This window comes from Tachysurus fulvidraco, chromosome 14, assembly GCF_022655615.1.
Source record: "Tachysurus fulvidraco isolate hzauxx_2018 chromosome 14, HZAU_PFXX_2.0, whole genome shotgun sequence".
Lineage (NCBI taxonomy): Eukaryota > Metazoa > Chordata > Actinopteri > Siluriformes > Bagridae > Tachysurus > Tachysurus fulvidraco.
Genome location: NC_062531.1, coordinates 11,697,336 through 11,725,306, shown reverse-complemented (window position 1 = coordinate 11,725,306; position 27,971 = coordinate 11,697,336). Strand labels below are relative to the sequence as shown.

The window sequence follows — 27,971 nt, the reverse complement described above, 5'->3', positions numbered from 1 at the left end:
CTTGCCACCTCAGCATTAGCTGATCTGCAGACAGATTGAGGGTAACCTCTCTAATAAATCAAGCCTTATTTTGAAAGTAAATGGTTTTTGTGGTGCAGTTTCACTCACAGATATTAGATGTGGTAGTGCAGTTGGTTTTAACTAACCCTTGTGAGCTTTAGAGTTACTGGAGCATCTCATGGCCAAGTGGATATATAACAGAATTACAGATATGAGTGCTATCACTCACTGCACATGGTTAGAGCCATTGTAAGTAAGCATCAGTGGCAGCAAATGGGTGAGAAAATCTGCTTTCATTGGCATGCAGGACTTCACAGTTAAAAATCATTACTGAAACGTAGCCTTACCACTGCCGTTCTTACATTTTCTCTTACATTTCTTCTTACATTAAAGAATGAATTAATTTTAGTCCCTTGGTTGATATCTGGTACCAACAGGGTCGAATTTGCCCTGCTTGAAATTTAAATAGAAATCTAATAACTGCATTTTTTTCCACAATAAAAGATAATAACTGCATTTTTAATACGTATAAGGTTCATTTAACAGCAAAGTATTTCAGGATGTGCTCATTAGGATCATGGTGTTAATAACCAGCATCGTGATGTCAATGCTTTTTGTGGATTTATTTTACAAGCAGTCATAGCACATGCTCTGGTGTTTCTTTTGAGAAAATTTCAAAATTCACTTTTAATTTATAACAACTTAATACAAAGCTTTCATTCTAAAGTGCTGTTCCTATGTCAGAGGCTTTTCTATGTAACCTATTCATACACGCTTTCAAACACGTTTAACATGTTAAAACTTTGACTATAATTTGTACTTCATGAACTCTTAATGTGCCATACTTTCTTGCAAAGGATGCAGGTTTCTTGGACTGGGATGCAGATGGCATTTTGTCTCTGCCATTGAGTAATGTGCATGTTTTATTACCCCTGAGCCTTTTGGAAATGGATAATGACCAGAGTACTAAATAAGAGAGACAGGGTGTATTTTATGGTATGATCACCTTAAGGTGTTGTATGTTAATTTGGTTCCTAATAATGAGTCTTTGGAACAATAGCAAAAGGTCTTGTGTAGACTAGTTTGTTCCAGTATATGTACACACACACACGTGTGTGTGTGTGTGTGTGTGTGTGTGTGTGTGTGTGTGTGTGTGTGTGTGTGTGTGTGTGTGTGTGTGTGTGTGAGAGTGAGAGAGAGAGAGAGAGATAGAGAGAGTGAAAGAGAGAGAGAGAGTGAGAGAGAGAGAGAGAGAGAGAGAGAGAGAGAGAGAGAGAGAGAGAGAGAGAGAGAGAGAAACTGCCACAGTATAAATAATGTACTATATATAGGTTGGTTGTAAATGTTTATATAATGCTCTTGATATAGAGTAGATCATCTCTAGACTATCAGCTGATACCTGATAGGTTTCACATTCAAATCAGAAGGATTTCATTTGATATCATTTATGGTTTTAAATAAAGTGATAGATAAAGATTGTTCAATATGTTGCAGAAAATTAGTTAAAATGTTCTATTAGTGGTTCACAGAGAGCTTAAAGTGAACTGTCAAAATACCATGAAATTCTGCAAGCACTGAATGTGAAACATCAGATCAGTTTAAATCCTGCTACACATAATGATTCTCAGTGTTGACTCAACATGATTATGGTTTTAATCCTGTCTGCTTATAGAATTTTCTTAATGCTGTCACTGTTGTTAGCCATGTGTTGTGTTTATTTTATAAAATCTGTCATCCAGCAAATTTGACTAAAAAGCTTTAATTGACTTAGTTTCACATGACGAGACAAATGTCCTCATTCATTTCATTCTGGTTTAAACTAAATGTTAATGTTTCTGATGGACCATTGGTCTATGAATACAAAGCTTATCTAACTGAAAAATTGGTGTGTATTTCTGATCATTCTGGTAGATCTATCCCCTGCCTGAAAATAAATGAGCTTCCAAGTCCCACTATATGATTCTGCCACTGCTGTTGTTCCAGACTCCGGCTATAAACATGTTTTTCACATTTTCCCCATTTCCCCTTTATATTTTAGTAGTGAAGTCTGATGGGCATTGGCATATTGATGACCTCGGTAATGGTGTTTGCTTTGAGCTTCTTGCATCACATCCTGAGCAGTATGTCCAAATATGAATTTTCCCCACCTGCTACTTGACAGTTTGCAGTCTTGTTTAAATATCAGCACAATATTTTTCATCCTAATGAGTATGCATGCAAACCTTCCAAGATGACTCCTTTCCTGAAGTTTCATATGACAGTACTGATTCAATTAAATTACCTTATGTTTTTTCTTCTAAAGTCACACAGGATGACAGTATTATCTGCATGTAGTGAGATATGTCAATACACAGCTACAGAGCATTGCTTGATGCTATATTTAATTGGAACATTGTTTATTCTTTGGGTCTTAATACTTTGTCTCCTATTGTAGGACATGCCTGAGCAGAAACCAAATTGCAGTCCCGGGATCTGCTCAAAGCTTTGCCAGAATTTAAATGGTTCCTGATATAGAATGCAAAATTTGCCTGACAAACAGAGCGCAGGTTATTAGGCTCAGAAGTGCCTTCATAAATCACGTCCTCATCTCCAATCAGGTCCGTCCATACAAAATTAGATGCTAAAGCGTGGCTGACACAAAAGGAAAAAAGCTCTGTAAATAGTGGTGGGGAATAACAAGCACAATACTGGATCACATCTCTAGACTTGCTCACTCACTTTCATGTGTGATCAGTATGTAAAATTATTCTACCCTGTGTGTTACGACTCGGGCTTGTTTAGCAGGCTTTATTATAACCTTGTTTGATCAGCATTACTTTTGTGCAGATGAACATATAATGGTGTGTAGTATTAACTCAAAGACAATCTGATTTTTGAAGCAGAAACTGCACAGATTCTGGACTATTTTAAACTTTTTCTTGTTTCTGCTGTCACTTTGATGTGGATTTAAGCTCTGTCATGATAAAACTCTTATTTATTTAAACTGACATTTATTGTCAATCAATAATGCTACATGTCTTGACATTTTAACCACTTACCCTCTCATGACAATGCTAGTGCTTTATACCGTTTTACCTGAATCAATTTGTAGTTTGAAACTATACAATAACTGCTTCAATTTTCACGTGTGCACCACTATATAAACATCAAAAAACAGTTTCTTAAAGATTGATTTATTTTTCATTTTACACTACGCTTGCAAGGCCAGAGGGAGTTCTGATGTTTGATCACATGCAAATCAATTGGAAATGGGACATGGGGCGGTGTGAACGTGATTGATTCTGTTTGGCTGTGCTGGGAAGCATTGGGAGCAGAGAGTAGTAAAAACCACATCAATAATAAACAACAGGATTCACTAGCAAGGGTTGTGACAGGAAATTAAATGGAGTACTGTATTTCAAATGTTTATCAGCCAAGATTTTAGTGGAATGAAACACAGAAGAACACAGAACATTTAAAAAAATGTGTTCTCAAAATTTATTCTATTAAATGTGTTTTATTTTATTTTATTTTATTTCACCTAGCAGATGTTTTCATATAATCTGCAAGTCACAATGATAATTGATTGATTGATTTATTTTTTTAAATCCTTGTTTTGTTTGTTCCACAGTTTTTCAGAAAAATCCTCCAGAAACTGCACCTATTTTTTTCTGGTATCTTCAACATTTTTAATTCCTTCAGGGGACTCCTACAAAATTTCCGCAATCATTCACTAATCCTTAAGAAGGCAACTTGTTACTTTAGAAGCCAGGGGTGTAAACTTTTGAACAGGATGATTGGTATAAATTTTTATTATGTTTAAAGAGCTTATATATTTTTAATTTAGTATTGTGGTTTGAAGCTGCTTAAGATATTAATAATAATGAATAATAAAACTGTACTGAAGTTAAAAAGTTTTTGACTGTTTAACTGTTTCATTTTATTGAATTTACTTTTTATTGTTTGTTTTCAGGGGCATTCCAGGGAAAAAATGTGGCACCATCATTTTAACAGCAGAAGAACTGGGGAACTGCAGGGTATGTGTGCCATTAATGTAGATATTTTAATAGACTACTGTATAACTCTGCCAAGCATAATTTCTTGTGATGCTCATTTAGCTTGTGAAGTGAAGCTTACTCTAGCTAATTTAATTCTTTACTGTTGTACTTAGCTTTCCAATTTTGCAATAAAAATTAAACATATATATCTGAAGCCATCCCACATTCTACATTGCCACAGCCCGGGTTCAATTCCCAGGCAGGGTGCTAACCCAGCTCCTGAAGTGTTAACTCTTTAAGCCTGGATAATATGGGAGGGTTGCGTCAGGAAGGGCATCCGGCGTAAAAAACAATCTGAAGCAATTTTCCTCCCTCACTTTAAATGCACGAACACACACACACACACACACACACACACACACACACACACACACACACACACACACACACACACACACACACACACACACACACACACACACACACACACACACACACACACACATTAGCTACATCTACATTTCTTGTCTATGCAATTGTTCTACATGAACAGAAGCCATTCAATTATTAACTGTATTTTTGAGAGAGGACATGAACAATGTGATATTCTAGGGTCATATATAGTATGTCAGCATTTCTCCTAATTTCTCTTAAAAGAGATGCACAGGGCTTTAGATAGCTTTCATGATACTTAAAAAAATAATCAGAAGCATTAGATCTTGCATTTATCATTTGTCCAAGTATGCAGCTAGAATTATTGGAGAGATTATTCACTATAATGGATTATGCATTTCCTTTGTGCTGATATTTCTAGTGTAATTGATATTTGACAGAACATTAGATGGAAGGATAAGAGTCTTGTTATAAAAGGATAATATTATTAATATTATCAATACTTCTTCTGTGCTAACAACTTTAATAACTCTCATTTCACATTGATGTGACTGACATGAGATGGGATTCCATGGAAGGGGATAAATATAGCTCAGCTTGAGGGCTTGTGATTTACTCTTCAATGTACAGTAATGTACTGCTTAATGTATGCTTCTAGTCCCATTTGTTCTTAATTGTGTTGGACAGCAAGTCTATAAAACAGTCACAGTCTGTATGGGGACAATGTGTTTCAGTCCTGCTGTAAACCTTGACATATTCTGCTTTTAATAACATAATCTCTGACCCACTCTTGGATAAAGTAAGGCATCTTAACCTATCTTATCCTGTCTTCAGTTGAATTATCGATTCCCTGTCAACCAGAAAAGAGTGCAACAAGGTTGCTCTACTCACTGTACACCAACAACTTCCGGTCTGAGAGTGACTCCATCAAGCTCATCAATTTTGCAAACCCTTGTGGGATTCATGTAAAAAATCATGAGTCCACATATTAGACAGTCATCTAATAGCATAGTGTGCAGCAAACAACACAAACACTGTACTGTAGGGATGAATATGGGTTACAGAACATAGAATCCACCACACCATCATATAGAAATAAATGTCTCAGCAGTCAGCAGAGCAGAGTCATACATTCCTGGGTAGGAATCATCATATAGCAGGACCTCAAACTTTGCAAAATTCCATAACAATCACCAAGAACGCCCTGCAATGCCTGCCCTTACTGCGACTTCTAAAGAAATGCACTGTAAACTGCCACAGAAGCTACTAGTCCTGTTCTACAGAGCTACAACAGAATCAATATTCACATCCTCCATTTCTGCTGAGTTCAACTCTGCAACTTCACACTCCTAATGCAAGCAGAGCATCATCAGACATGCAGAAAAAACAAAACGATTGAGTGTCAGCTCGCCAACCTCCCTGACCTGCACTTATCCAGGGTAAAGAAGGGATTGAGGAAAATCATGGCAGTCTCCACACATCTCAGACACTTTTAGAATTTCTCTTTACAACAAGAACCCAGAATAAGAGTCCTGAAATCACAATACCAGTATAGACTGTAGGCAGTTTCATCCCATAGGCTACAATTCTAAATAGACATCCTTCCAATAACACCTGCAGTAATTGTACAACACTAATTAAAGCTGAATCCAAATATTATACACTGTGCACTTACACTATGTATTATGCATTGTACTGTGTAGTGTATGAATTTTAAAAGACTTGAGTTGTCTTAAATGGAACAAATTAGGCTAAGAGCACATAAGCTTTCGCAGTATACCTGAATTTTTAAAATGTTAAAAAATAGCTAGCACACAATGTGGGCTAATTTAAAAGTCATTTATAAGATGTCTTGTCCACCAGAGTGTTGTTGGCCATCTGGAATTTTCTTTTTCATCTAATGTCTTCCCCTGATAGCCCCGCACCTTTTCCATTACTTAATCAGAGCTGCAAGTATTAAGTACATGAAGTCTCCAACATTCCACATTTTTTTTCAGTTGAATAAGTGCATCATCATCCACTTGAAGTACATTGCTTCTTGTTGGAATTTTCAGTGTGAACACAATACTTACACTATTTACACTAAAAAAAAAGGCATAGTACAGTGCATAGCTATGGGATTTGGGACACCTATAGTCATAGTAATAATTGTATTATACTACTACATATTGTTGTATCAGCAGTATCCAGATATCACATCAGATATATGTACAGATCTCAGTCTCCCTGTACAGATATATTGTAGTTAATTGTATTGTATAATACCGTGTTGTGCTGTGATATATTTTATTGTACTCCATGGTCAATGTGCTGTCCTGTATGTGACACTGCACCAAATAAATTCCGTGTCCACCCTGTACAAGGTGAATAAAAACAATCAGATTCTAACTTTGATAATAGACACAGACTTGTGGATATTATCTCAGGGATTTATGTCATAGTTAAAGATATAGTGCTGGTGGGAAACAAGAGACACAAATAGAGATATTACAAATAGAGGACCCCACTGACTAAAGGGTACTTGGAAGATTTACTGAAAACAGGAAGATGTGCTCAGTGTTGTGACTGGAAAACGATTTGGTAAACTGCTTGAAACCAAAAGAGACATGACAATGATCGAGAAAAAATTACTGAAGACATTTGCATTTATCTCCAGTAAGTTATTCCCTAAACTTAATCTGTGTCTTCAAGTCACGTCTAAAGCAATCCAGGAAATCCAAATTGTTTGTGATCACACTTGAAAATAGCAGAAAGTCAAATAATAAGAAAAAAGATTTTTTTCTCTTAGAATGTTCTAGAAAGCTAGTTCAATTTCTCCCTGTTGTCTCATTAAATTTACTGCCATACCAGTGTTATGACATTCAATAAAACTCTGCAGCTGGGAGAACATTATAGTCCACCAGGGACCAGTAAGACTCAGATTCAGAGCACTCTGCGACACACACCTTTTGTAGGCTTTCTGCTTAAACCATATGGTTATTAAGACAAAAAAGTCTTTTGTACTCTGTACTCTGTCTTTTCCGTGCCAGAAAGACTCCTAGACAGAATGTATGCTGTGTTTAGTGAAAGCTGGCATAGATAATGCAGACAGTTTGCAATAGAATGCTTGGTTTCTCGGGTTTTAGGCATTATTCATTTTGCAGTATCAGAACAAATCTCCCCAGTCTAAAAGCTTTATCATCAGGCGTAGTCTCTCTGGGGTATAACGCACATATTCAGGCACTTCTTTCCAGTATTCATCTGAGGTTCAATATTCTAACTAATGATGATGACCTTCGCTGTGCTAATTGTATTCCTATAGCCAGAGGAATTACAGATGGCAGGTATAAGTTAGGGTGGTGGAGCAAAGCTCATCATTGTGCATAATGGAGAGAATGGAATTCAAATAGATTTGAAGACTGTATATGAGGTAACACAGCACCACTGTTCTAAGTGCAATTGCAGTGTTCAAATATTACACTTTAGTTATATAATCATGTTTGTATAGAAAAATGTCATTCATATCACTACAATCTCCCTTCTCTTCTTTATACACTTTATGAAGAGCCTTGTTTGAAATTCCATTTGCCCATATTTAACAAGTGAAACTTCTCCCTATTATATTGTCACTCACAGTGTACGCACACACACACACACACACACACACACACACACACACACACACACACACACACACACACACACACACACACACACACACACACACACACACACACACACACACACACACACACACACTCAGTCAAGTGTCTCAAACCTCTGGCTTATCTCAAAGTCATTATGTTGCAGCTATACTCTGCTACGAGAGGAGCAACTGCCAGAATACTAGTTATCTTGCCTAGTGAAGTGTGCTGGATTATAACGGTCTTTTTAACACCCGTGAAACTGTCATTTAGCTTGGACCCTTGGCAGGCTGCTCTATCCCTCCCTTTCTTTTATCTCTCTCTCCCTTTTTAATGCTTCTTCTCACTCATTGATTTACCTTTATCATTCTATCTCTCTATCTCCCCATCCCTATTCTTCCACTTCAGACCTCATTCTAATCATATGCTTTAATAGCACCTAACGTGAGTCAGCAGTTAAATTGACTTCATTGTGCCAGTGATGAGAATGAAACTTGATAATATCTTATAAATTGTAGTAATCTCCGTAACACTGTGTAAATGCATCATTACTACTGTTTAAAGGATCCCTCAGTGCACACACATGTGCACACACACACACACACACACACACACACACACACACACACACACACACACACACACACACACACACACACACACACACACACACACACACACACACACACACACACACACACACACACACACACACACACACACACACACACACACTAGAACGTTCACAATCGCACCCTCTCTGTTGACATTAAGACACATTATTTTGTTTTTTCTAATCCTTTTGGCCCTCTGCACACAAACATCTGTTAGGCAAAGATAAAAAAACAAACAAACAAAAAAAAACAACAGAAAAATGGATAATTATCTTGTCTCCTTATGCTGTAGTTGGAAACCTGAAAAATTATTTTATGTAAAACTAAGAAGGAAATTTTCATGCACATGGTCTGGTTTTAATTTGATAATCATGTTTCTGTCAACACAAACTCTCTCTTTGTATCGAGCAAGCTATAACTATAATCCTATTGGATTTACAGCCTCTCACTTTCTCTTACTAACTCCCCCCAGGACTGTGCCACTATGCAATTCTGTGCCAATAAGCTGGACAAGAAAGACTTCTTTGGTCGCTCAGATCCTTTCATGGTGTTCTACCGGAGTAATGAGGACGGAACGTGAGTTAGTCAGTTCACATACACTCTTAGGATTTAACACAAGACAGTATGTTGAAGTGAGTGTTTTGGAATATGTTATTCACATCAATACTTTTCAAACAAACAATAAGACCATTATGGTGTGCAGACATCATTTCCAAAAATGTACCAAGACGAAAATTTTAGTCAAGTAAATTTATGCATAGTATCACATGTTTGTTTTTATTTGTCCTATTCCATGAATGTGAATGGATATGCATCCTGAAATGAATATGTTTTGTATAGCTACAGTAGACTGTATAACTCTTAGCTCATCTTTGTTTTAATTCTGCATTCAGATTTACTATCTGCCATAAGACTGAGGTGATGAAAAACACACTCAATCCTGTGTGGAAACCTTTCAGCATCCCTGTGAGAGCCCTCTGCAATGGAGACTATGATAGGTATGCATACACAGTGCCATCCAACAGCAGGATTATTTCCTACCAACAATAGCGTGGTATGTATCATTTGGTAGCATGATGATACTCAAATGTGTGTGCCCCAGGCAGTAATGATTTGTGAGTGTTATTGTATCCAAGAGTGTAAAGGGGAGGGGATTATGCGGCTTCCTGCGGAGAAAAGCTGGTCTATTTTGATTGATTGTTACAAATAACAGTCATGCTATTGATGCACCTCCGACTAACTGCACCAGCTGCATCTGCCATTATATCTGAGAGAGGTGTTGGGAAGCGATTCAGAAAAAAGTAAAAGCAGAATGTGTTTGCTTGTGTTTGTGAAGAGGGTAAACCTGACAGACCTGGCAGAATTTTTTTTGATGCTGTCAGAGACAGCTGTCTCACAAGCTCTACCTGACTTTGCCCCTGATCTTCTGGTGTAATACATATGATTCTTATATACTGTACACTGACTATTTCTAAGAATGGACAGATGATCAGCAGCAAAGTTTTCATACCCCTCAAATCTGAGTAACGCTTCTTTATCTGCTCCTGATAAAGTTCACGCTGACAATTTGACATGTAATTCTAATCATCAGTAACTCGGTAACATCTTGTGTAAATGACAATAGTGAGACCAGCTATGCTGTATGGGTAAGAGACAGCAGCAGTGAGGAGAAGACATGAGACAGCTCAGGTTGGCTGTTTTGGGGACAAGGTCAGAGAGGCTAGATTGAGATGGTTTGGACATGTACAGAGGAGGGAGATGGTTATATTGGTAGGAGGATGTTGGAGATGGAGCTGCCAGGTAAAAGGTCAAGAGGAAGTCTAAAAAGGAGATATATGGATCTGTTAAATGAGGACATGAAGATAATTGGTGCGACAGTAGAGGATGCAGAAGATAGAGTTAGGTGGAAACGGATGATTCCCTGTGACAACCCCTAACGGGAAAAACCAGAAGCAGAAGAAAAAGAGTAACTAAGTAACATCAGTAAACATTTCATGGAGAAAAGATTGTCAGAGGTCAAGGAAGAACATTACAGGCACAGATCGACATGCATTATTGATTTACATTCTTTATTGCCCAACTATCCTTTTAACCAAATTAGACTAACTAATGCTCACTATAAAGACTAATGATGAATGAATAAATCTTAAACGCTAATGATTACAATTAAACCTCTACATGAATTTTTAATACACGATCAAGTAAATTTACAGTTATCTCACAAATAACATTGAACTTAATAAGTGGATACGTTAACATTAATATAACAATTGCAATACAGTATCTTATTTTTTAATCTAAATCATCTTGAATGGCCATAAGGCTGCCTGCTAATTACAAAATCATGCTTTGTTAAGTCACATTTTAACCCCTAGTGTGTGTTTGTGGGAGAGAGTTTGGTTTATACATATTGACAGTGCTGTCATTCTATAGCTAATTTTGTTCAATGGTTCCTCATCATGGATAGCTGTGGAATCATTGGGATATCCACCTTGTATGGTGAATGCTTTTCAGTTGTATCGCTTCCTGAAATATTTGAATCATAAACCCCTGAACATGTATGGGTGATAAGGATTACAGATGACTGCTAATGATAACACAGTTGTTATGCTATTTTCATACATATAACAATTTTGTTGCTGCAAATCGCAAGTTGCTCTATTATGAAGTCTTAGTGGTACATTCTTGCTATTGGTTGCTATTGTAGTAATGTTTATCTGTTAGTGGCTCATTTCAAATGCTAAAATGAAACATTCTGGAAAAGAGTGTTGTATTTTTAAGTTTTAGCAGTGTATATATCTATCGTATTGTACAGTATGGCTAAGGAGAAGCAGTTTGTGCTCTTTCACATGAAGCACACGCTCTCTGTCTTCACTCATTGGCATTGGCAGTCACTGCACCAATTTCCTACATGATATCCTTGTCGATTTGCTGGATACAAAGCCACATCTAGTCACCAACTGATGCTCATGTTGCAGGAAGTCATCAGCTCTCACTGAAAATTAATCAGTCACTGTTTGCTTTGTGGCTGCTAGTCGCTGTTTGTGAATGTAGCATTAGTTCAACAAAGACAAGTAAACCATGATGCTGTAAATAATGGTTTATATGTTACAAAAACATATTTTTATGGCATTTAATGTTTCTTGAAATGTAGCCATGAGGCTTTTGTTATTTTTAAGTATTATGTGTGGCATCCATGGAAAGAGAAAAATCCATTGTTATCATCAATAATCTATGTGATGTATATTCAGATATCAACCCACATACTTTATCACATAACAGTTTTCATGTAGAAATGACTTGTATCCTCAAGTTCTGGCTGGAACACACGAATGGTGTGATGACAAATTGTCAGGGTGATCAATATAAATGCGAAGATTTGAGCCATGTTTGACAAGCACACATTACAGTAGCAGATGGAATTGTTGGTTGTAGGAGTTACTCGCAAATTCTCCAGAGTTCCATTTGAAATTCTGCCAAGAATGAGTACGACAAATAAATGTTTATAACCACAGATTACATCTGATCCCTGTCAAATTCCCATTAACACAGAAATCAACATGAATGAAGTGGTAGAACACATGCATTAACTCAGAGCAAAGATAGTGCTGTCAAACAGCACACACACACACACACACACACACACACACACACACACACACACACACACACACACACACACACACACACACACACACACACACACACACACACACACACCCCCCACAAATATATAACAACTATAAATCAAACAACCACTGCAATAAATGTACTAAAACTCAGAACAGTGCAGCAGCAAATGTCACCAATCGTAAACACCAGCACAATCTAGCTCAGTAAATGGTGCACTATGAAACAAAGTCTAGGAGAATGCTGTATTAATTTACATTGTGTTCAGTTATTTTTTTTTATCTAACCACTTTTCAACCACTTCCTGAAGGCTTTAAGAGTTTCTGAACACTTAGTTTTTTGAACACTTGTTTTAACTTTAAATGAAAAACCTCTTAGATGAAACATGAAGGAAGAATCATTTAGCAGATAGACAGCCATAACTATTTAGTCTATATTTTCAAAAGGTTTTATGATTAATCAATGCAATTGAAGTTAGATATTTCTTAGGCTATACAATCCACTATTCATTTTTAGAAGATTTCAAGAGCTCCCCTTCAGCATGAATGATTTTATATTACTTTCACAGAGGGTATCTTGATTTAGAAGTCATCTGGTTCTCTTGCTCAGGCATTTGACGCACCGAGGCTGAAGGAGCGTGATGTTACAAAGGCCTGAACCCTGATTAGTAGCTGGTCGGTTGGTTTTGATTTTGGTTCTTTGTAGCTGTTGGTGGGATTATCTTCGATCTTATCATGGTTCTTCTTCCAGTATAGCTTGGAAAATGTCTTGAGTTGGCTTTTGTTAGTTTTAGATCTTGGGGTGACTTAGCTGCAGATTTTTTTCTGTTTAAATTCAATTTATTTAAATGAACAGATATCCTGCATATATATATCCTGCAGATATCCTGCATATATATTATTTTTTGTTAACCAGACAGAGGTTATAGCAGGAATCCTTGCCTCGTTTTAAAACACCTGGCAGGCAACATGCAAATTTTGAAAAAATTTTATGCTTGATTAGGTTGGTTTAGTGGTCTATTTATTTATGTTTATAATAAAATACAATTATATATGTAAATAATATTCGGTGGGTGGGTATCTGTCTCACAGCTCCAGGGCTCTGGGTTCTTCCAACATGCTGTTATGTGGATTGGTTATGCGGAACTGTCCTGAGGTATGACAGTTCAGGGATCCAGCAATAGACTTTAGATTCATCTATTTCCAATTTCCGAATTTTTGTTAATTGTCGTATTTCATGCTTAAGTCAGAGTACTCTTTAGAGCTCTTATACAATGTCATTTTATTTCATGCACTGATGCTATGTGTCACCCAGCAAGACACACTGACACACTGGTTAACCCTGTCAGCCAGTCTAATTGCAAATGTCTGCAGTATTTTGATGTCTATAGGGATTCCTACTGAGGCATTGAGTACTTCCTTAAGCCTCTGAGTTGTGTTAAATGCCCAGTCAATGGAGGAATCCATTTGGGTGGTTCTGAAGAGGGTGGCTTGAGGGTTTAGACAGACACACTTAGATATTAGCACAGCTAGTCCTGGAGACTGATATATATCCATCCAATAAAACCTATCATGTTGCTATTAATCTCAGGTATCAAGTTTCTCTAGAAAGTATAAACAACCTGATTTTCCCAATTCTGCCTGCTAACATCTCACTTCAGAAATGCTCCTTTAATTCTAAATATTGGTGACTCTCCGCACACTCAGAGGTTATTTTGAGCTACTTTTCAAAAAGAATTCAACATGCTCTGGCAGACAGAATACAGCAGATTTTCTTTCTCTATTTGTTTTACGACTTGTTCTGCAGTCCATGAGCATCAGCAAATAAATGAGATCACATTCTTGCACATCACGGTGTGCTTGGTTTGTTTGATGCTTAACAATGTGTGTTCGATTATTACCTATTCATGGCAGCAAGGTTACAAATCAAGAGTGTCTTTGTGTAATTGCCAAAATTAGTGCTCCAAGAAAAGAATGAGATTTTAATTATTCTAAGTGTAATATTAATAAATGATGAAATGTAATTAAACCATGATTCAAGTTTCTGTGATTCATGCTCATTGCCGTGCAATTCTAAACATTACTTAATGAGATATGATTGATTGGTTTAGGACAAGATTAAATCTGCCCACTTCCATACTAAATAGTTTGTCAGGTTAATATCGCTGGTATTGTTTATTAGTATTAAGTATGATTATGTGACTTTGTGGGAGCACAGTGGCTTAGTGGTTAGACAGTTTGCCATGCACCTCTGGGATTGGGGGTTCAATTTCTGCCACAGCTTCATCTGGGTACTCCAGTTTCCTCCTCCAGTCCAAGGACATACATTGTAGGCTGAGTTGAATCTCTAACTTGTGTGAGTGTGTGTAATTGTGCCATGTATTGGGTTATAGATAGACTCCAGGTTCTCTGTGGCCTTGTGTAAAACCGGTACAGAAAATAGATGGCGGTGATTTGTATGCAGCCTTATACACCGGTTATAAAAGTGACTGGAAAGCAGCTAATGACAAAAGTACATGATTTTTCATGCTAGCTAATTATGTTTCTTGAAACCCATGTTGTATATCTTTCAGGTCAATTAAGGTGGAAATATATGATTGGGACAGGGATGGCAGGTAGGTCTCTCTCTCTCTCTCTCTCTCTCTCTCTCTCTCTCTCTCTCTCTCTCTCTCTCTCTCTCTCACACACACACACACACACACACACACACACACACACACACACACACACACACACACACACAAGAATGACTATGTAAGTGGTCACTTCTAAGTAGCCTCTGCCAGCACCAACATTTAAACAAATTTTCTTTTGTTTTTCTTTTATTATTTTTATTGACCATTTTTTATTTGAATCTGAAAGTGAAGAATGACCAAATAAAACTAAAGTACCAATTATACAGCATTAAGCTATTATACTCTTTTATTTCTTGCCTTTCAGCCATGATTTCATTGGAGAATTTACCACCAGCTACCGGGAACTGTCACGGGGCCAGAGTCAGTTCAATGTTTATGAGGTCAGTAGAATCACAAATTATTCCCTTTTCAATGGAGTTATTAAATCTTTCTGATAAAGGAAAGTCAAGTGCTGCTCAGCTACCATGAAAAACCCTCGTGTGTCCTGCTGTGATTCTTAACTCAGTGGAAAATTATTTGTGTATGTGGTGGGAATGGGAGTAGATTTAAAGAATAAAAAAACTTTCAAATGTCCTTGAATCCATCTGCTGAACTGTTAGAGACCAAATCCTAGCAGAATTGGACTAATATTGAGTAATGCTCTGCTAAAATGTAATATAGTCAAATAGTACTGTTAAAAATTGATTATTGTCAATATAAATAATTTGTTTTCAGGGCTGGACTGGTGTGTTATTATAGCAGGTTTTAGTCATGCTGTAGTACAGAGTCTAGTGTGTGATTTTACCTTCTCTTTCTCTAAAATCCCTATTTCACTGACTCATTAGAGAGTGTGTCTCTGTGGATTAAGTGATGAAAAAGGACCATGTCAATGTCATGTCTCAGTGGCTGAAGAAACATCGATAGAAGTAATGTGTTATGTACTGTATGTGTGTAAAGGGGCAATAGGTGAACTGACTCTACTGTATCACTGACATGACAGAACATTTCTGTTAGTTGGATTTTATGAGGTCAGGTTTTGCACACAACCTCATACAAAAACATGGACCATACAGTGAAATGTTAGTTTTAGATTATGTAACACCCCATTACATGTACTACAGTATATGTAGGACTATAGTGGGATCACTTGGGGGTGGAAACAGGTGGTGTTTGAGATCTTGTCTAGACCTTCAGCAAGAGACAGGCTGGTTGCAGTCAGATGAAAAGACAGCTGTCCACTTGGACAGGGGAGAATTAAAAAATAATAATAAAAAGAACTTAAAACATTGCTTAATTTTTATAGATTTAAATTAATACAAAAAACAAAAATATCCATTGGAAATAAATCTTGCAACTATTGTAAGCAGTGAGGTCAGTTTGCAGAGGCTAATAGCTACATATAACTACAAGTACTTCATATTTTAATAAGCTACATGCTTATCTTCCATTTTCATTGATTTAATTTTGATAAACAAAAGGACTTGAGATTACAATAACATAAGGGAAGATTATACATTTATTAGGACACAGACTATTTAGTACAAACAGGATAAAGCTATAGGTATTTATTAGAGATAATAGCAGAACAGAATAAACAAAACATCTAAAGAATTCAATAGAATAAAAAAATTCTAATACTTCGTATAACAACAACAATAATTATAAAATTCCAATACTACTACTTATGTTGCTGGTCTTTCTCCCTGTATAGGGTTGCTACAGTGTATAATGTGGTTTGCATAGTAGGTTTGGCACAGGCTTCATGCCGGATGCCCTTCCTGACACCACCCTTCTATTTTATCTGGGCTTGGGCCTGCATTGAGATTTAACTCTTCAGTGGCTGGGTTGGTGCCCTACCTGGGAATCAAACCTGGGCCAAGCCAATGAGAACGTGGGATCCTGCTGCTGGTCCAAATGGAGGCTCAAGCTTCTTTTTATAATAATAATGATATTTTGGAACACAGATATTCTTTAAACATTCAGAACAATGTATGTTTTTATTTGACATGGAGCCATTGTATGAAACAAAAAATGCAGTTTTCCAATTTGAAAGTCAACTGGAAAACCACAGAACCGTTACCACAAGTGGAACACAAAGAGGAATTGCACGCTGAGGTTTAGTACTAAAGATAAGTTCATAAATTGAAATTGAAATGAAATGAAAAGTTCTTACTAAATAAAGACTCTCATGTCAGACCAGGTAACTGCTGTGAAGGGCATTAATACATCTTATGTGATATTTGAAAGCCAATTAATTTTAATTAAACATGGCTTGGTAATGCAGCCAGAGGTGTTCCCTGGTGTGATCCTGAACTTGGGTCTCCTATTTTTTGCATTGTCTCTCTGTGTGCTTGTAGGTTTCCTGTGGTTTCTCTTGTCTCCCCTCTCTTCCACAAACTGCTGGTAGGTGGATAGGCTATGCTAAATTGCCCCAAGGTGTTCCTGGGATAAGCTCCAGATTCACTGTGACCCTGTAACACTGTAATCGCTTACTGAATATAGATGGATTGAAAAGATGGCTGTGCAGTGTAAAGTATTTACATCTGAGTGCAGTACAAAGTCATTTGGTGCTCAATGTAAATGGTCATTTTAGGAGCTCAGTGCTGGGTAATCTGCCCACAAATGTCTGGATTATGTATAGAACCCAATACTCTAAGTTTCTTTTAGTAATCCAGAGATTCATTACGACTGAACAATGCCCTATTTTTACCCTTATTTCTTATTTGTTCATAATATTCAATGATTATTTATGACCTAGATAGGGGATTTGAACAATTTTAATTAGAAAACAAATAAAAAAAATAAATCATTGGAAGCTTGTTTACTTTTATGGAATGTATTTAGTTTTAGATTGAGCAATAAGTGCTAAATACTGTATGTCAATATTTAATTGTTTGCTACAAGGCATTATTAAATAGTCAAGTTCAATTTAAACCTCGACACCAATTGCAACATTTCATTTACATTTGCATTTCTTTACAAATGTATTAATATATATATATATTTTTTCATTACCTTAAACAGGTACACTCAAGTCCTATGTAATTTTGGTTATTAAACAAAACAGCTTAACTATGCACGTCAAAATAGAACAAACAGCTAAATACGTATTATGAAACATGCTGCAATGCTTCATAATAAATAATGTATAATTAGTGTCTAAACATCACAACCAATTAGAACAGATGAAGCAAGAACAAAGGATGATGAGTCTTAGTGACTAGTCTTGATACTCAATCATGGAGATGCCTTTCCTCTCTGTGCTTATGGGTAAGTAAAAATGAGCCGCATTCTAACGAAATTGGAAAGAAGAAATTGAAATCCTTTGAATCTGTGGTTACAAATCAGCACTCACTTCACATCTGTAATGCATTGTATTTGGAATGGCAGTCATTTGAAAAATAAATGTCACTTACATCTAAACTCCTATTTCAGAAATATTCTTTATAATGTCTGTTTTTTCTAGTAGCATCTGCACTTCCACAGACAGTAACAAACTGGCTTGGGTCTAGAACCTTTAGCTTGATAGTAAAAACTTAAATGATATCCTGCTGCTGTTGCTGTTGTTATTAAACTCCACTGGTTGAGCTGCAGAAAGGATTTACACCATCAGTTGGGTGATTTTAGAACCAATGCTGGCATCCCCTGGCAGATTCAGTAAATGCTTGGGAGACTTGATCTTGCTCTGTTCTGGCATTGTGTTTTGGATTGATTTAGCAGCAACAATGTGGTACATTACTGGCTCCCATCAACTCCTTGTAACCCAATAATGAATAATGATCTGGTGCAGATCAGTACTTAAGTGCAAACTATTGCATCACATGTTTTGCTCTTGTCTCGGTTAATGCATCTGTTACACCTTTCTTGCTACCAATGACAGCTGGTGCGAATGAGTTTACCAAGCTCCAACAATGGCATTTACACCAACCAAACTTGTCTCCTCTACGGCTTGAACAGCCACAGTGATTTGATTCGATTGCTGTGGCTCCCATGTCTTGAGGCAGGGATTATATATTTCAGGGCGAGTTGCAATGTACCATTGTATTGAAGATATTGAAGATATTGAAGAGGCTATATTGCATCCTCTATTTACCCATGTATCATATGTTTTACATACCAGGATTTACACCTGGGGTATCTGCCACGGAGACATTTCTTATCTAACATTGCAGACAGTATGTCTGCCATGTTATAAGCTTTTACAGCTTTTACTTTTAAATGCAGATAGAGTTTATCAATGAAAACAGTACATAGGGAATAGCTCAACCACTTCCATATGTACTACAAATATAGTGCCTCTTCTGCAATATCCAGCTATCAGTGCTGTCTGCCAAATAAAGGCCTCAAGTTTAAAGAATGAAATACACAGGTAGCACATCAAGGGCTGTCACTTTATGTGAGGATGCTGTACTAGGCTCCCTCAAGCTCTAAATCTCAAAAGGCACTCTCTTTTCTTCAGTGCAACTACTCAGTGGTGTCTTCTGCCCACTTTTGTTCCTGCCACTGTTAAGTAGTAAGGGAACTTATTTTTTTCTTTCTAGGGGGCTCTGCAATTGTATCTGCTGTTCACTCCATGCCTCACTGAGGCCACATAGCACCAGAGAAAGGTGAAGACAAAAAAAAAAAAATCCTGTAAGCAACATTGTGCTAGGACAAGTGACAATCAAGCTAGCAATGCCCGTGTGGCCTCCAGCATATCTAGTATGTAATTCCGGCTCTATGAAAAGTAAATAGAACCTGAAACTCAAGTATAATACTAAAGGCAGAATGATGGGTGGAAAACCTGTTCAAAAAATGATATGAATTAATGAATAAAATAGTGTGTTTAATGTTAATAAGGCATGTGCCAGTGAAAACTTTTAAGGTTCAGTGTAAAGACATGCAGTGAATATCTAAAGAGCAAACTCCATTAATGGTACATTAACCATTTATTTTGAGTCACTTTTGGATTATTTTACTATGGCATCATTTATGTAAGGTTACTTATTATTAAAATGTGTAAATGGTAAAATTTTCTCTTCAACTACCAGGAATTTAATTAATCATATCTCTAGGGCTGGGCATCAAGCTCTGTCTCTTCCTTGTGTGCATGGAGTTTGCAAGTTCTCTCCTGTTCTCTCCCTCTGAGTAATCCAGTTTTCTCTCCAAGTCCAACGACATACAGTGCAGGTTGATTGGCATCTCTAAATTGTCCATCGTTTGTGTGAATGTTGGCATAGGCTGGGATTCTTGGTGTAGGTTTCATGTTAGTAATTTAGTCATTTGCAATTCAGGCATAAAATATGATTCAAGTTGACAGCAAGTGTGTGTGTTTTTTTTTTCACTTTAACGTTGATTAAGCAGTCACATAAAATTGAGACATTCTGGTTCATGTGAAAGACACAACAATTATATTTCAGCCCCGTCAGTAACTCTGCTCTTTTTTTGCAGGTGTTATCAAGTTCATTCATGTTTTTAAAGCTTTAATAAATCAGGGCCTGAGAGAGGAAAAATACAAAGAGAGCAAAGAAAGTATTACAACCTAGAGACCCTGGTGAATTTAATCCAGCTTATCTGAAAGCAAACAGAAGAAAGAAATTTGGAATTAAGCTGAAAGTTACCTCTGAGAGCTGAGAACATCAGAATTTGTGTTTTGGATAGTTCATAACGATGGGGAATAAGAGACAGTTGGTGTAGAAGGTGTGCAGTGTTATCCCTGTGGGGAGATGTAGGATGTGAAAGCAGTTGTAATGGAGCGTGACAGTCCCAGCAGGACCCAGAGACATCAGATCAACACACCAGTTCTGCCAAGTTTTACAGCTGCTATTTTTTTTTCAGTATACACTTCTGTTTTCATGCCTTATTTTTTCTGAAACATATTTTCCTTGATCTCTTGTTAAAGATTTTATCACACATGCGTTACTCTTTTCTACTTGTCTAAAATGTCCCTGATGAGTAATTTGGGGATTTTAGGTGGTGAATGCCAAAAAGAAAACAAAGAAGAGAAGATACAATAACTCTGGAACAGTGAGTCTCTGTTTGTCTTGTCTTTATCTTTACATTCAAATCTATACATTTATTTTGGTAGATTCTTATGTACTATTCATTTCCAAATAAAAAAACAACAACAAAAAAACACACGACCAACACCATTAAATGGATCGAGTGTTTTTAATCAGTAGAGTGAAGCAAATAGGACATAAACAATACAGCTGCATTTATGTACATTACAGTTTATGGTCGCTGTCAGTGTCTGTCTGCATCAAGTTATGATTATTGTTATATTTTAGAGAATAGTTGTTTATTTTCCTGCGATGGTTGGCCAGTGGTTGCCTAGAAACTGACTAGTCAAAAAGTCATTAGCTGCATTAACACAGACAATTAAAACAAATGAGTATGACTATTATCCACTTCTAACAATGTTTCTAATGTAGCACATCTGCAAATATGTTTGCTAAGGTTGGAGATATGACATTTTGCACGCTCTCTTGTAAACACACCTAAATGTTAATCAAGTCTACTGTAGGTAGCATCTTAAATTTCTTTTGCTGTTTTTTAACCAGAAGGTGAGGTAGATTTATGTGGTGGCTTTGTGTCAGTTTTGTTTGTGTCAGTGTTTTTGACATTCCTGGCATATTTCTGATACAGAAAAAGGTCATCTGTCATCATGAAAGCTAATTTATCCTCCTACTATAAAAACGTTCTACCAGACTGTGCTTACCATCAACTCAGCCAGTGTGTCTTGAACTAGGAATCAATAATAGAAGCTATACAGACTTTTTCTTTTTCTTAAACCCACTTGTCTGGCAACAACTATTAAAAAACTAGTAGCCTGGACATAAATTCTGCATGTCCCAGGTATCTGGTTTGGTGATTTGTATAGTCATTTATTACAGATAATAAATCTCTACTTTGGACTGTTGAGGCTGTTCCAGCTAGAATCCTTGCATTGATCTGAAGGGGTGAAAATTGTTGCATAATTAGACACATGAATACTTCATCACTTTATCTTAGTAAATAGCAGATTTGACTCACACCTTGAGGGTTGGGGTTTGATTCTTGCCTCTCTTTGCATGTCCTCTCTGTGCTTTGGGAGTTTTTTTTTCTTTCAGGTATTCTGGTTTTCCCCTAGTCCAAAGATATGCATTATACTGTAGGCTGATTGGCATCTCTAAATTGTCCAGAGTGTATATGCGATTGTGCTCTATGACGGCTTGAAACCCATCCAGGAAGTCCCCTGCCTTGTGCTCCATGTCCCATGGGAAAGATTCCAGGTTCCCTTTGACTCTGTATAGGATAATTGGTATAGAAATTGGCACAGTGCTGGACGAAATACTCATATATCATTATAATAGCATAGTGACATTGACTTTCCCTTCATAATAATGACAATACAAATTGGAGGGTCACAATATAGATAAAAATCTAACTGCAGTTTGTTTTTAGAGACAGACATGCCTTAAAATACACCAAGGAACCCATAATATGACATGGATAAAGATTATTTTGTACAAAATTGTCAGTTTTCATAAAGCCAATGCCAGGATTGTGCCAGGATCACTATTGTTTGAGATTAGTTAGAATTCTCAAAGCACAGAAAATATTTTTACTAGCTGTTTTAGCAGTTTCAGTTTTCTGATGACTTGATTCTGCAGTTTTCTGTAACAACGATTGAAAAATGATCAATTGTGCAGTTCTTATACTAAAGAGCAGCAATTTAGATGTCTGTCTGTTTAACAATAAATAGCACGTTGTGTAGCAGATGTGCCATGTGGAGCGTAATGTATACATACGTGTTGTAACTGTTTTGATTTCTCTCATTCCCAAGGTGACGTTGCTTTCATTCTCTGTTGAGGCGGAGCATACTTTTCTAGATTACATCAAAGCAGGGTGAGTACAAATGCTCACACAAGACACGGTAAAGAGAACAATAATCCCCAATTTTGTTTTGAGCATTTTAAAAACTAGCATTAAACGGTGGATTAAAAAGATTCCGAAAAATAATCCAAACAACGAAAGTGTGTCTGAACACAAAACATTAGCTTCTACTTTTAAACAGTAGTTCAATAGCAGAAGGTCAGTAACATAGCTGACACTGTCTGGATATCACTGATAAGGAGAAGAAGCCAGACACAACAAACAGAGCTGTTACTATCAGTACACTTATCATCATTTTGTTTTGCCAGGTCTTCTTTAGCTTACTCTGATGAAAAGATAAAAAGAGCTTCAAAATTGAGGCTTTGATTGCAGAAAAAACACTAATTGGTTTGGCCCGTGCCTCCTAACACACTGATGTGCTCTGAAATTGATATTATTTGCTGTACTGCCTTTATTTATTTATTTATTTATTTATTTATTTATTTGTTTGTTTGTTTGTTTGTTTGTTTGTTTGTTTGTTTGTTTGTTTATTTATTTGTTTGTTATACCTACATTCACCTTCTTACAGCTCTGCATTTTGTAGAAAATTATATTCTACTGATGATTAAGAAGACACCACATTAAAATGCAATTTAGTCGTTTTTGGTTTCACATTATGCCATGCTCTAGCTTCACCTGTGCCTTCTGAATAAATAATAGCATAATCAGAAGCATAATCAAATCGTATTTAGTATCTACAAATCATTACTCCTGGATAGGGTATTGTGCTGGAGCATGATATTTAAGCAAGTGAAAATATCTTCAATATTTGCAAATTTTTGTAATATTTCTTATGATAAGATTATAATAATAAGATAAGATCAAATTAATAAGATTATTTTTGCTTCTTCAGTGAAAAAAGAAAAAAGAATCTCAAAAGCTAATTGAATTAATCACATCGTTTCCATGTGATTTATCTAAATATCATAATAACACAAGTTTTCTTTCATCCAACATGATTTCATAACATATTTTTCAAGCTTGAAATAAAATAGAACAACTGATCGTAGAAAAGATGACTCATAGCTGAGCATCAGACTCACAATGCTGGTGGTTTGTAACAGACACCTAACCACTGCATTATTTTACCATGTATGTTTAAAATGCCTTAATGAAACTACACAGCAAATGTCTGGAAAAAAAATTCTGACGGACCAAATATTTATTTTTTTGTGTTTCTACAAATAAATGCTTGAAGTTAATCATGTTTGCCAATAAAGCAAAACTAGATTAGCTTTATTATAATCTTCTAATAATAGAAACACTAGATAAGTTTGACTATATATTTTTTGCAGTGTGTTATAAAAACAAAATAATGTAAAATAAATGAAACACACTCACGTACACAAACAACACACCAACCTTATCTAAATTAGTATGTGGGTGATAACTGGCCTAACATAGTAGTTGGTAACAGCTCTGATGTGCTCTAATGTTTCTGCAAACTCAGTGGTGCATGTATTTCTTTATTGATCAGCAGCAGGCCTGATTTCTAAAGCATGCCTGGCGGTGTTTCACAGTTATACCTCACCTACTGACAGAATTCTACACTCACATTGTCACTAAAATAGGGTGAGTGAGCACAAAAGACATTTGACTGTGAAGGAAATGACTGACATTTCATGCTCAAATGATCCATTGCAGACTGACATCACCCATGTGTACTGTTTGAGCATAATCTACACCACTAGGAAACTACTTCCTGTTCTGTGTCCCCCTTTTTATGATTCCCATGCCCCTGTTTGGGCTAAAAATGCTGCTGAATTTCTTTCTATGGTGGACTTTAGATTTTTCATGCCACCGGTTGGTAGAGTAGAATGAAAAACAAGCTGATTACAGTGTAGGATAAATGGCTTAGAAATCATGTACCTGGAGGTTGTGCTCTGTTACTTCTACTTCTAATTTAGAACCATAAATCTGAAGCCATTCAGAAAGCGAACAGGATGGATGGCAAGTGCACAATAAAGCTGGATCAATTCCATATAATGTATGTTTGTAAGTGATTGTGTGTGTGTGTGTGTGTGTGTGTGTGTGTGTGTGTATGTGTGTGTGTATGTGTGTGTGTGTGAGTGTGTGTGTGAGTGTGTGTGTGTGTGTGTGTGTGTGTGAGGGAGAGAGAGAGAGAGAGAGAGAGAGAGAGAGAGAATAAGATAGATAGAGAGAGAGAGAGATAGAGAGAAAGTGAGATATATATATATATATATATATATATATATATATATATATATAGAGAGAGAGAGAGAGAGAGAGAGAGAGAGAGAGAATGCATGCATGTGTGTATGCATTTGTGCTCACACGAAAAGGAACGAGAGAGAGAAAGGGTGAGAGAAAGAGTTTGTGTATACTTGCTGAGAGAGAGAGAGAGAGAGAGAGAGAGAGAGAGAGAGAACTCCTTAGTTGAGTCATTGTAATTCCTTATTCCTCATATTTATCTTATGTACATTATTCCAAAACCCACTGACAGCTCTGTATAGGTAAATCATTACTCTCTGTTCCAACAACACATTTCTAAGCTAAAATTCATACTGTACTTATACAGAATGTGACATTCACAAATAAGACCAGAGAAATAAAAATCATCATAAGATTCCAATGGTGCCATGCCATGTCCTAAACAACTCATTTCAGTCAGAGCAGCTGGAATGTAGTTGGAGATATAACACAGATTAATGCGCAAGTCTCTTGTGATAAAATGTGAAATAACCCAAAAACACTTTAAAGAAGTCTGAGTTCTAGTAATAAAAATAAGTAAGTATACACAGATTGTCACGACGTGACACGGTGAGACAAAGACGAGTGAGGATCCAAATGCAGTTTAGAGGTTTTTACTAAACAAAACACAAACAAACGGGCAGGCAACGCGGAACAAACAGGAAACGGGAACATGGACATGCACACACCAACACCAAAAACGACCAACAACATTGAAGTGAACAGACAGAGTATATATGGAGAACGAGAACCAATCACAAAACAGAGACAGACAAGGACTAAGACAAAACACCTGGGGAAGAGAATGAATGTAATTAGTGTCCATGGTAACAGATAGGTGGGCGGGGTCAACAATTAACATCAGGGAGAGACGGCAGACAGAAACAAGGGGAAAACACAGAAAAATTGTGCTTGCTTAAACCAAGTAAATTTATTGACAATATAAAATGATCACTTATATAGACTTGAGTGTAAAACTGTTCGATTGTAGTCCAAAGCCAAATCAACTCTATCACACGTAATAAAAACAAAGATATAAATAAAAGAGTTTAATTAAAAAGGTTTTACCCACATTTGAATGCATGCCAGCTTTTTAAACACTCGAGGCAATGAAGAAATGATGCATCCTTTATCAGTCATTTAAAATTTGACACCCACATTTCCAAAGTAATGTTTGTTACAGTGGTATGAATCACAATCCATTATTAAAATCATTATATTTACTGTTAAGTTTGTATATTCATTAGCCTACATGGGTTTAATCCAAACTTCAATTACTACAAAAAAGAAAAAAAAGTAAAGAGCACAAGATTCTTAAACAACCCATTATAGTGAGCTACTGTATAGGCAAACCTTTTTTTTTTGCATATGCTGCAATAGCATTGTAGTGTTTTGCGAATAAATGTGATATAACAATTCTATCATATCACACAGATATGTGGACTTGCAGAAATGGATTATTTTGTGTTAAAGCTGTCCAGATGTTTTATTATAGAGGACACATTTTATTACAGATGCCACCCTAAGAAATGAGTACAGTGAATAATTTTTTTTAAATGAAGCATATTATTATTAATACGTGTTTGGAGCTATTATATTAAATATTAAAAGCAAAATACATGAGGATAAAAAACAGATACCATCATAAAACCATCATCTCAATCAGACTTGCTTATGTGGTCTTTTTTCTCAAATCAAAAAAGAAAAAAAGAAAAACAAACAAAACCAAAACAAAACTGCACTTTTGATATACATGGAATCTTTCTTCAGATCTAATCTCTACTGGCTTGCATTTTGGACAGCCATCAGCAATATTCTACCTCCATGAGCTCTGACATCCTCATACATTTATAATGGCCTGTTATAGGAGTTTGTGGGCAGCTAGCTGTGACAGGTGAAGGGAATAAATGATGGACAAGCACCTGCAATCAGCAGCTAGGCTGTGTCTCCTGCTGACCTGACACTAGTACCCTGCTGGCTGGAATGAAAGAGGACGATTTTGCAGGTGTTGATACAGATTGTCCTTTGCAGATTGATTTGGTTGGAATCCACCGTGCAGCCGCTATCATAACAACTTAAAGAATGGTTTGGGTTTGGAAAAACTGTCCTAAATCCAAAGCAGATTCTGAAGGATGGCAGGACAGAGACAAAGACAGAGGATGCACAGTGGGAGAATGAACTAACACAATGTAGGCCCACAGGGAGCCTGTGATTGCACTAGTTTGCTCAATCAGATGGCCTCCGTGCTGAGGCGATATCCGGAGAGTTTACGCTTCCAGATGAGTTTGATATTAATGCTCACTGTCAAGGTGTCATTGTGTTTCCAAGTGATATTTCTAGTCATTCCTTCTATTTCTCATCCATGTCTTGCTCCCTGTTTTCTAGCACTCAGATCCATTTCACCGTGGCTATTGATTTCACTGCTTCCAATGGTGAGAATTTTCTCCTGGTATTTTCTACCTTGTTACTAGATTTATTTATTAACATTACTCAAACTCATCCGTAGAATTAAAGATAAGGATTTTCTCTGAGTAAATATCCACCTATTGTATATGATCAAGCACTCAGAAATGTTAATTACAGACTTATGATGCATAGTCGATCTTACAGCACAGAAACAAAAGAAAACTCTAATCTGCATCTAAAATGTTACATGTGAACAAAATATAGATTTTTAAAACAGTGTAATTGGCTTTAAGAAAGATGATCAATGCTTTTCTTTGAGTAAAGAATCTCTTTACTCAATGAATTCGTGTAATAGAATGTAGTCACTTTAGTTAATAAATATGCGTGAGGTTCTTTCAGTTTGAATAGAAAACAGTGCTAAGATGCCACTTAAATGTGTAACTAACTGTACATTGGGATCTCACGGGTTTCCATCGGGTCTTCCTTCTGTAATGACGTGACTCTATTCTATAAAGGTGCCATATGTCAGTTGCATTATAATTATTATTATTTTTAAGGGGTGTATTTCCACTATTTTCTGCAACAGGTTATTCTCTGTAAAACAGAA

General features: G+C 36.5%; 1 protein-coding gene across 2 annotated transcripts in view; it reads left to right on the top strand.

Moving 5' to 3' along the window:
- cpne5a (copine Va) overlaps positions 1-27,971 on the top strand; it is a 75,920-nt gene that overhangs the window by 36,004 nt on the left and 11,945 nt on the right. For both annotated transcript variants that reach the window (XM_047800288.1, XM_027167577.2), the window contains 8 exons: positions 3,953-4,016; positions 9,080-9,183; positions 9,501-9,605; positions 14,810-14,851; positions 15,177-15,252; positions 20,804-20,857; positions 22,659-22,720; positions 27,344-27,390. In XM_047800288.1, coding sequence (XP_047656244.1) covers positions 3,953-4,016; positions 9,080-9,183; positions 9,501-9,605; positions 14,810-14,851; positions 15,177-15,252; positions 20,804-20,857; positions 22,659-22,720; positions 27,344-27,390 — 554 coding nt within the window. The remainder of the gene's footprint in view (positions 1-3,952; positions 4,017-9,079; positions 9,184-9,500; positions 9,606-14,809; positions 14,852-15,176; positions 15,253-20,803; positions 20,858-22,658; positions 22,721-27,343; positions 27,391-27,971) is intronic.